Genomic DNA, 11,151 nt, shown 5'->3' with positions numbered 1-11,151 from the left:
TTTGTGGTTCTCACAGTAATAGAATTTCATAAAATAAACTTGTGCCACATCTTAGATGAACAGAGTGTAAATTCAAATCCTGTACATACTGTATTGATAACCAAATCAATTAATAAATTGTAAAACTGCTTCTGCTTGAATTGTATTCACATTAGCAGGTGAGTCAAATTTTAAAAAAACATTATACACGTGCACAATTAGTTTAGATCATGTGAATGTTTCTAATATATATAATATTAATATGTTACTCAATTTTTTAATTTTAATTTTCATGATTAACTTCATACTTCCTTTAAAAAAACATCATAGTGTAATTAAAAGGAAAAAAAAATTATAACCAACTGGGTGTGAATGTAATCATTATTTTATGTGGTAATATTTTTAATAAAACTGAATTGTGACTTAATTTAAAAAGGTTTTTGTTAAGATTTGAAAAAAGAAAATTTTGTGATATCTACAAATTTGGCCCAGTCCTTACTAATTAAGTTATGGTTGTTTAATGGAAGTATCAAGGAGATTGATATGGCTTTAGAGGCAAATAAGGAAGCATGTGGACATTAACATCAGTATAGAAATATAAAAATGAAGATTAGCTTAGCTTAGCTTAGCTGTTTCGTATATTTTTGCTTTTTGAAGATCACTATTCTATATATAGGTAGTGGTTAGAAAATCGTTAATTATAGAGAGACACCCACCTCATCATTCTTTATGAGAACCAATGAGGGGAAGGTGATTTTTTCTAACGGGTAAAGTTAAAACAAAGCATATTTATTTTATAGTCATCGATTATACATAGAAATATGTATGCTAAAAAAAAAAAAAACACCCATCTCTATATATAAACAATAGCTAAAAATCAAATTCTCAAGTGAAAACTTTTTGATTTAGGTACTTTGTTTGCTTTCGTAGCATACGTTGCTCTTGGCCAAGTTCTTAATACTTTTTTGGGGATAAGCAAACTTACTAAAAAATTTAATTTGCTCAAAGTTGGATGTCTATCTAGCATATCAATATGCTTATCAACTCATTGGTGTTCATGCAATTAATAAAATGCCAAAGGAGTATTCTCATTCTCAATGTTTCTTTAGCTCCCAGCTTTTCTCCTTTGGGACCGCTACTTAATTCATTCATATCTAAACCTCTAAAAGCATATAATCTCTTCAAAGCTGAGAATTCAGTTCCCGACCTTCTTCTTTCTGAATACTCTTTTTTTTTTTTTCTGAGTTATTACAATAAACATGATGAATGTAAAAGGAGATAGATGAATGTAAAAGGAAAAAGAATAGTAGAGTATTTCTATTTGCATATGATTTCGATTGCAATTATTAATTAAAGATAACTTTGACTAAAGCTATTATCAAATGGGAATGCACATTAGCAAACATAAAGTAACTCTATTAGTTAAAGGCATCATAGGAATGACTAAAGCCATTATCAAATGGGGCAATTTCAAATTCTATAACCTTAAAATTAATGAAATGCACACCAGAAAAGTAATTCTATTCGTTATTCAATAGAAGATGACTTGACAATATTGAATGTATGCATGATAATGAGAAATGGAAAATCGTTCGGTGTACGTTGAACACAAATTAAATTTTAGTGCCTCTTAAACTGCCTGTCCATCCATAGGTTACAGGGAATGAATCTCACATCTATATGGGTGGCATTTCCCTGAAAATATTTCATAGGAACCATTCTACAACTAGTAAAATAAAATGGTCTACATAAAGTTTTATCCTACAGTCTCCCATGCCATTGATTCTTCAATCATGAATTGATATATCGTTAATTTCTCATGTAAACAGCAAATGATTATGATGACTTGCATATGTTTTTGCACTGATGTATATGTTTAATTTCTCTTATAACTTGGTAAATCCATATCAGTTGAGTGAGTTTATACTCAACTCATTATGCATATTACAAGAGGATGAGGAAACGTATGGAACCATGCACAGCAGAATCACCCCTCTTGCTCACGCAACAATATGGCGGCATCATTTCCACTTTCTGATTCTGAAGATGCTGTAATCTAATATCTTATTGTCAAAATTCTGCTAACGAGTATCTCACAAACAAACAACTGGGTTTAATATTTTATATCATACAGAAATGAACTGAACCAACCTCAAGTTTTCGTGAAATCAGATGATACCCTCTTTGCTGGAGGATTTAATTCTTAAAGACCATAGGTACATTGTTAATTACTAGGAATTTTCAGCACCCGTTGAAGGAATTGCTCGAATTAGTTTGTTTTGCAGCTCAGACATATCAATGCATGTCATGTAGCTGACCTGTGAAGCCAAGACAACATAATCCTGCAGTTAGAAACTTGATCAACAAAATAAAGAAATGAATTTAGCTAATGATCATTGCTCTAGCGTGGCTGTGGATGGTACCTCAAATTGAATGGTATGGATAACTCTTTGATTCACTTTGGTGGAAATGCAATTAACAACATCTAGCCCTTCTTCAAGTAGCAATTCCAATGCTCTTGAAAGGTGCAAACTTTGATTCCCAAACCCACTATTGATAACGACCTCAACCCCAACAAAACATGGGCGTACCATTACAGAAGTTGGTGCAAAGCCATTCAACCTATCACCCTCGGGCTCAAGAACCCTCAACTTGGATAGTTTTTTCATCTCATCTCTCAGGAAACTAAGTTCTTTAATTTTCTTTTGCAGGTCGTTTATATATTTCACAGCTTCATGGATGTGATCTGACATGGCACGCTTTCCCTGCAACTCCAAAAAAGGGGAAAAATGAAAACCCTAATCATGAAACCCAGAAAATATTTGCTAAAAGAGAGAGAAGGGAATAATTATCAAGCATAAAAAGAAAGTAAAAATTAAAGGAAGAAAACAATGAATTAATGACCTTGATGTATTCAAGAGGTAGTAGATTTCTAAGCGAAGTGTAAAGGGTGGTCATCTCTTGCCTTCTTCGTTTCTCAATATCTCTATGTACATTCCTTTTGGCACTAATCTCGTCAGTATTCTCATCTTTGTTGTGACTAGAACATGGGTTTCGCTGACGGCTCTTTCCCATGCTATGGTTCTCACTTGGGTCATCAATTGCCTTCAGATCTTGTGGAATTGTGTTTTCTTGGTACGGAGTAAAAGAAATCTGAGAGGAAAGCTCGTTATTTTGATGAGAAGGAAACATGGCAGCAGTGTGCGAGGGATTTTCAATGATTTGGTGTGTCTTGCTTTGGCTGCATATGGATGCGGTTGTTAGGGTTTGAGATCTGAGATTCCATCGTCTAAATATTGCTTATCCATAAGAACTGATATCATTTCTGATTAATTTCTCATATTAAATGGAGATCTTGTGGGTACAATATTCCTCCACTCCCACCTACCTAATTTTCTATACTGCAGTAGTCGAATGCTAATCTTCACTCCAATTCAAAAACAAAAAAAAATTAATGCTTTTTTTCTTCAATAATAATTAGTAAGTTCAAAATTTTATTTGTTTTAGCAAAATTTTTAAAATTGCCTTGTTTTATAATTTCTATACATCGTTGAATTAAGATTAAGAGATTATTTGAATTTTTATTAAAAAAAAATTAATAAAGTTATATTAAAAATAAAATAAAATAAAATATAATTATAATAAAAATTTATATGTTGTAATGTAAAAAACTAAAAAAATAATATTTTTAAACGTTTAAAAATAAAAATTGAATTAGTAATATATAAATCCTAATTTAATACTATTAAATAATTTGAGTTAATTTAATATTACTAAATAATTTAAATTAATCATGGTGACACAAATAGAAAATAAATCCAAAAATTATTTGAATTAGTTCCGACTCGATTGTTATAATTTATTTTATGATTAATAAATTAAAAAATAAGCACTTAATCAAAATAATTAATTAAAATTATTTAATAATTTATTTACTAAAAAATAATTAATTTAAATTATTTAATAGTTTATTTGCCGTGATTTACAAAGGTGAAACGCTTTCTGCGTCCTAAGCGACAAACTGTTACACTCTATTCTACTAAATTTATGACGTTCTCTTCACAACTAGATTGAATAATGTAATTACTGAATTAAGAATCGAACATTTAAATATTATAGTTCGCTATTACTGCGGGCGACTCCACCTCATCTACTAGAAAAACTTAAATGTAAGCATTTTTAGTGTGAATCTGCTCCACCTCATCTATTAGAAAAACTTAAATGTAAGGGTTTTTAGCATGAGCGAGTATCATGAAGATCTTCAACAGGTAAAGGGAAGATATATAATATTAATTATGGCACTAAGATGTTGGAGCAGCAGTTGTTAGTGCAGTTTGTAAACACAAGGAGAGACGCTAATTTTGGTGGCTGCTTTCTTTGGCCTAATTATTCCATTTTGGTTGGGATTATTATTATATGGGTTTTTTTAAATTATATTTTATTCATATGTGATTGATTGTTGGCAAGGCAAGCAAACGCTCGGATTGTGGACCCCCTCATGCTTAATATAATTTGCCATTACTCTGACTACACCATTGGCTTTACATTTTAATTTTTAATATTTGTTCTGATTTGCAGATTCAAAAGAAAATGTAATTATTTAATTGCAAAAATAATTAAGGCCACAGCTCCAATTTAAATCTGTGTGTACAAAAAAACAAGCCGAAGGAAGCTAAGGACAATGCGAATGTTAACAAAAAAAAAAATAATTATTAAAAAATTATTTATTTATCACGTGATATATATTTTATAATTATTTAACATTGATTGATTGTCATATAATTATATATTTTAAAAATATAATCAGTAAAAAACAATCAGAAGATAAAATTTGTTTGGTGAAATTAAATAACCCATATGTCACGTGAAAATCGTGTTTACATAGTTTGGAGTGTGAAACCACTCGATTGCCCTGCCCAGCAGAAAGACCTTGCTTTTCTTCAGATGCCAACTTTTAATACTAGTTTCCAAAAAATAAAAGAAATTCGTAAGTAAAAGATAAACGATGCGGTTTCATTTATCTCCTTTTTAATTTGTATTTATTCAATTTTATTTTATTTTATTAATTTATATTTATTTAAGAAGTACGAGTTTATGCTAAACTTCAGCTAACTGATAGCGTTAAAGAAAATTGATTTTTTCTAGAAAATAAAATAGCTTTTATTGAAGAGATTAAGGTTCTCACACACACACACACACACACACACACAAATCATAATATCCACTAATTTTGCATAAGAAAATTTTAGGTGATCATTTAAAAAAGTCATTATCTTAATTTGAAAGACTGATTATATTAGTGAAGTATTTAGGGCTATTCAAGGGAAATATATTCTACTCTGTTGCATTATATCTTTATTTGATGTGAGAATTATTATACATTTCTTAATTTAAAAATTATTTTTTTTTATTTTTATAAAAAGATTAATTATTTAGTCTTTAACTAAGAAAATCAGTTAATTGACTTATTTTATCTTTAATAAAAAAATTTAAAAAGTATGAATTTTATATTTATAAAAATTAAATAATTATATAATTAAAATTATTAGTCATAAATAGTATTAATATGATAAAATAAGCGATATTTGAAAATAGTATTAACTCTTCTTCAATACTTATCCTCTTAATTTTATGAGAAGTTATCGCTAGAAAATGTAATTCAACATATTTATATTATGGCCAATAATAAAAACTTTTTAAAAAATATGATAATTAATTTTATTTTTTTATAATATAAAAATTTATTATTATAAAAATTAAAATATACTCTTTTTATATAATTATTCCTGAATTTAAAGTATTATCGTTATTATCTTCAATTTACTAAGTTGAGTGTTGGTTTAGTTGTTATAAGCGTCAACCACATTACATTTTATTTTTTATAAATTAGCATTATAATATAATTTCGTTTGAAATATCTAAAAAATTTTAAAGTTTATTTTGTAAAAGGATTAAAAAAATTAATTTTATGAGAACTGAGTTGTTTTAATTTGTGTAATTTTAAAATAATAATATATTAATAAATTATCTAAAAATATAATAATACCTCTCTCTTATTTAATTTTAGATTTTTATAATTTATTTTGTAAAAAAAATTTAAATAATTTTTTAAATAAAATTATATATAATTTTATTTTTCTAAAAAATAAATATTTTATAAATAAAAATAAATAAAATTTTTTATTTTAAATAAAAAATTTTAATAAAAAAATGAATTAAATTAAATTTTTATAAAATCTTTAGTGGAAGCAATTTGGGAATTATAAAATTTTGTTAATATGCTTTTTTTTTGGAAATGCAATTTATTTTGAAAAAAAAAAAATTAATATGCTGATGGCAACCTATTGTCAACGTGATATTATAATTACAATACATAATTTTGATAAGATTTAAATCTCATATTATAAAATGTCACAAAAACTGACATCCTAATATATGTTTTTGTATTTTATTCTATAAAATATTTAATTAAATTCGTTTACCCTATATATATATATATAATTTCACTTTCCATTAAGGTTTTGAAAATAAAAGCAACTCTTTTTTTTTTTTTTTTGAACTGAAAAGCAACTCTATTTTTATAAAGTAGAGAATATATTAATTTTAAAATCATAATTAAACTTTAGTTAATAATTTTTTTTGTTATATTCTAGTTACAAATTTTTAATTAAATAAATAATTTTTTTACTGTAACTTTTGGTGTAGGTACTTTTACATGTTACCAGAACTAATTAGGATCATGCTGGTACTGTAACTTAAAATACATGTATTCCAATACACTTAATTATCGAATAAATATACCTTTTCGAATGATAAAACAGATAAAAATTTGTCATCATCTAAATTTGGAATGTCCAGCTTCTAATTCTATTGCTTTCTAATTTACGAAAAACATTGTTAGTTAGCCAAAACAGATGCACCAGTCTCAATTTAAGACGTGATGGACATCTTGAAGCTTATATCCCAAATAGTAAAACGAAGAGCATTGAAACTATATTCTTCTACTTTGTTTAAGGAGTGACTCTTCCAGCAGAAGCACAACATGGGAAGAATGGTGTCCCCTATGCATAATCAAATTTCGCAAGAAATCGATGAGTCCTCATCTCTGTTATGTGTGTGTATTGCAAAGCAAACAATTTCCAACTTGCATTCACAAATTACGATCACCAATAATTAACATAGAGAAGAAGTAGTCACCAATCAGCAGCAACCTTAATATTTCCCAAAAAACACATCTGAAAGATAACTTACTTAGGTGAGAAGCAGAAAGATGTTCATTATCTGTGTATAGAGCATAACAAAGACAAGGATGTCCCAATAATGCTGGGACTGAATGTCACTAATGCACATATATTGTAGGGCTGGAGTTTGCATGTAGCACGTGGATCCATTATCATTGCCAAGGTCTTTAAAGGTGGTGGATATTATAAACATATAATAAAAGAGATTTTAACAGTTGTAGATGCACAAGCTGGAATCAAAATACCGGATAATGAATTGAGATTTTTGTGAGTTGGGCATATATATGCATAGCTGGAAGGTTTCAATATACAAGGCAGAAACCTTGGACCACATACCCCATTCTGCCTGTTGATGGCACATCTAATTTTTTAGACAACTACCCCCCAAAACTAAATTATTATGTATTTGCATTAGAGAGATCACTCATTTTCCCACCACCATATAACATATAGACATGCAGGAAAACTAAGTTCCAAAGAAATCAATATGCAAGTTCAACATCCTTTAGCACACTATATGAGTTGTGTGTAACTCTGTGCATGTGTACTGTGGGGTAAACAATAAATTCATATAACTATATGAGCTGATCTTATAATTTTTAATGAGGTGATTTGTAAGCAAATGAATCATTCATAATATTATATGTCTATTCCTATGTACCTTTTAGAGTCTACATATCTCATTATGCATTTGAAGTTAATGATTTTGTCAAATAAAATTTCTTTCAAGCAATAATGCAGCAATCAATGGCCATAATCTGTCAAATCTTTTAAATAGCTAAATAAATTATCTAAATCACAAATGAAAAATGAGATCTCGCACAAGTTCAATATATATGCACCTTATGCCACGCACAAGGCTTACTAAAAGAAAATTTCTGAGCTAACCTCATCATTTCTCAAAATGGTTAGAAGATTGACTACTAATTAAAAATTTTCCGAAAATGCAAAAGAAGATTGAAAATTTCATTTTCCACCAAAAATCTCAAAAACATACCAAAACATAAGGATAGAGTATCTATGGTTCATCTTGTTAATCAAAATCAAGTCAACATCTAACTAAATCAGCAATTAAAACCAAGTTTAAGTGTTCAGATCAAAAGTTAGAAATGTATACAGTGAAGCTACGAAGTCCTCAACAATCACGAAGGTGGTTATTTGAAAAACATGACTAAGATCAAGGGACAAGTGGGTTTAATTTCTGCTGCAGCTCGGAAAGATTTAAGCAAGTTGGATCTTTCACCTGTGAAGTAAACATCATAAGTGAAGCTAAACTATTCCTGAACTTAATTAATCAGATAGCAACTTCAAAATATGTAAAACCCTAAACCTAGCGATTCAGAACAATGGTTATACCTCAGCCTGGACGGTGTGCAACACCCTTTCATTCACTTTGGTGGAAACACAATTAACTACAGAAAGTTCAACTTCAAGCAGCAGTTGCAGTACTCTTGATAGGGTGAATCCTTGCTCCCCAAAGCCACTGCTGAACACAATCTCAATACCACCCAAACGAGGCCGGATTATGACTCTCGTACCTGGGGAAGTTTTATTTGAACTTCCACTTCGTTGGGGAATCTCTCTCAAATTAGTCTGCTGCTTTAAGGCATCCCTCTTGACACCCAGTTTTTTTATCCTCTTCTGCAGGTGGTTTATATAGTTCACAGCCTCGTTCATGTGATCAGATATCGAACGCTTTCCCTGAAAACCCAGCAACGAAACACTTGTGAGTTGTGGCGGTGTAATTCTCAATAGAATTCTAATAAACTTCACCCTCAAACATACACGCAGAACAGAAATCGAGGGGTGGTGCAAGGAAAAGGCGTTTTCTTTGGGGAATTTTAAGGAACAATACATGACTATATACCGCAAAGAATAAAAAGGATAATTAACCCATTTCTGGATAAAATTGTACAAATTAAACGTAACCCAGGAAATCTTTTACAAGTATAAGTAATATTCAATAGTAGAAACAAGAATAGGAAACTTTTCTGACCTTGATATATTGAAGGGGAAGTAAAGATCGAAGAGATGCATAAAGGGTAGCCATTTCTTGCCTCCTTTGGCGTTCAATATCCCTATGCAACTTCTTCTTATCATTATCGTTATTCTCCGCAGTCCCATCATTGTCCTTAGAAATCGATTTTCGCCGACGACTTTTTCCCAAGTCATCTGTTATGTCACTGCCATAGAGTGCAGGGTTGGAAAGAATCAGATCTTGTGGGATTTTGTGTGGATGATTAGATGAAATCTGGAAGCACAGCTCATTGCCTTGGTGTAAAGGAAACATGGTTGAGAAAATTCGTTGAAGCTTGAAGGGGTAAGGTGGCAAATGGCAGTGGAGGTTAAAGAAGCAGATACGGTTGTTAGGGTATGTGATCTTCTGACTTCTATGGCCCTGAGACGCCAAATATTCTCTAAATTTTAATTTTCATTTTCATTAAAATTAAGATGAGTTATTGGCTATTTTTTTTTTTAAATTCAGAATCGAGGGAGTAGAATTTGAGATCTCTCATATTTATTCAAATGCACTTACCACAAGATCGGATATTTTTTTCTTTTAAATTCAGAATCGAGAAAGTAGAATCTAAAATCTCTCATATTTATTAAATACACTTACTACAATATCAAACCTGTGTGTTCCGAGTACTCTCTCAAAATGCACTTCACCAGACTAAGTCAGGATACACTTTTCCTAGCCATGTTACATATGTTAAATTAAAATATTATATAAGAAAAATAATTAACATGTATTAAAAAATAAAGGCTTCACATGTTATTAATTAGGGCAAATAAAAAAAAAGAAAAAAGAAGATAACAATGTGAGACATCCACTTTCCCTGATTTGAATAAGGGATCATTTTAGATATTTTCTCTGTATATAGTTTGGAGAAAAAATATTGAGCATAAAAATGAAAAAGAAAACGTTTTCTTTTCTAACATAAGAAAAAAAAGAAAATTAAAAAATTAAAAAAATATATTTTTTTCTTTCCTTTCTGATAATTATTTATTGTGGCTCAGTGATTAGTCCAACCCTAATGTATTCTCAATCAATTAAAAAAATAATATCAATTTAATAAATGTGAATATAGCCGTACAACCTCGAGCAAAAGAACAATATTAATAAAGAGATTGGCCTTCCATTGGGTTAATATTTTAAAAATCCAATATTTAAAAAGGTTTGATACGTAAGATCTGAGAAGAAGAAGAGGTCTGAAAATGGTGAACCTTCTGCAGTGCATGCACCGAACCAGTCACCAGGAAAAGAAGCAGACACATATCAAACAGGATGAACCATAAAGATATGGAACCTATATATAATACTAGTGTTTTAAGGCATTACTGAAGTATTTTTCTTTATGCCGACACTCATTTATTATTATATCATTTTTATAATGATCATGTATTATGCACCAAACCACTCAAGCTCAAGAATTTTTTTGGGACCATTGGGGCATTGGGATTCTCCGAGTTTTATTGCTTCTTTTTTAGTATATGCACTTAGCAATTTAAAACCCTATGAAAAGCACTCCACAAAAGGAGCTATTCAATCCAAAAAAAACCAGGATCCAAATGCTATGTCTTCAATATAACGTCGTCCCACATCGGCCACAAATGGAAAATATACATGATTTGTATAATTAATTTTAAAAAGAAAATTTAATTATTTGTATTTTTATGTTTTTTTAATAATTTAAAGATTCAATAACTAATGACATGGTATGTTGCCATGTCAATTGACATTATTTTAATATCTAAAGTGTAAAAGTGCGAATGTAAAACATAGGTTTTAAAAAATTATATAAAAAATTTAATGGTTATTATGAATTTGATGAATGGGTGAGAATAGTATGATACTCTGAACAGTTAATAAAGCTGATCAATTATTAAGACATAATTTATTTGCTAAATTAATTAAGTAATTTATTTA

At 29.3% G+C, this 11,151-nt stretch overlaps 2 protein-coding genes across 2 annotated transcripts; both read right to left on the bottom strand.

Moving 5' to 3' along the window:
• Positions 1–1,625: 1,625 nt before the first annotated feature.
• Positions 1,626–3,276, bottom strand: LOC110616549 (transcription factor bHLH118). The gene is made up of 3 exons (XM_021758946.2): positions 2,884–3,276; positions 2,403–2,744; positions 1,626–2,297 (listed from the first exon to the last, which is right to left on the bottom strand). Exons 1-3 carry the CDS (start codon positions 3,169–3,171, stop codon positions 2,211–2,213), a joined length of 717 nt encoding a protein of 238 aa, XP_021614638.1. The 5' UTR covers positions 3,172–3,276; the 3' UTR covers positions 1,626–2,210.
• Positions 3,277–6,649: 3,373 nt separating this feature from the next.
• LOC110618146 (transcription factor bHLH126) lies at positions 6,650–9,630 on the bottom strand. The gene is made up of 3 exons (XM_021761213.2): positions 9,217–9,630; positions 8,577–8,921; positions 6,650–8,463 (listed from the first exon to the last, which is right to left on the bottom strand). Exons 1-3 carry the CDS (start codon positions 9,508–9,510, stop codon positions 8,398–8,400), a joined length of 705 nt encoding a protein of 234 aa, XP_021616905.1. The 5' UTR covers positions 9,511–9,630; the 3' UTR covers positions 6,650–8,397.
• Positions 9,631–11,151: the final 1,521 nt, after the last annotated feature.

Source organism: Manihot esculenta, chromosome 6, assembly GCF_001659605.2.
Source record: "Manihot esculenta cultivar AM560-2 chromosome 6, M.esculenta_v8, whole genome shotgun sequence".
In the NCBI taxonomy this organism is placed as follows: domain Eukaryota; kingdom Viridiplantae; phylum Streptophyta; class Magnoliopsida; order Malpighiales; family Euphorbiaceae; genus Manihot; species Manihot esculenta.
This window is presented reverse-complemented; position numbering and strand designations above follow the sequence as displayed.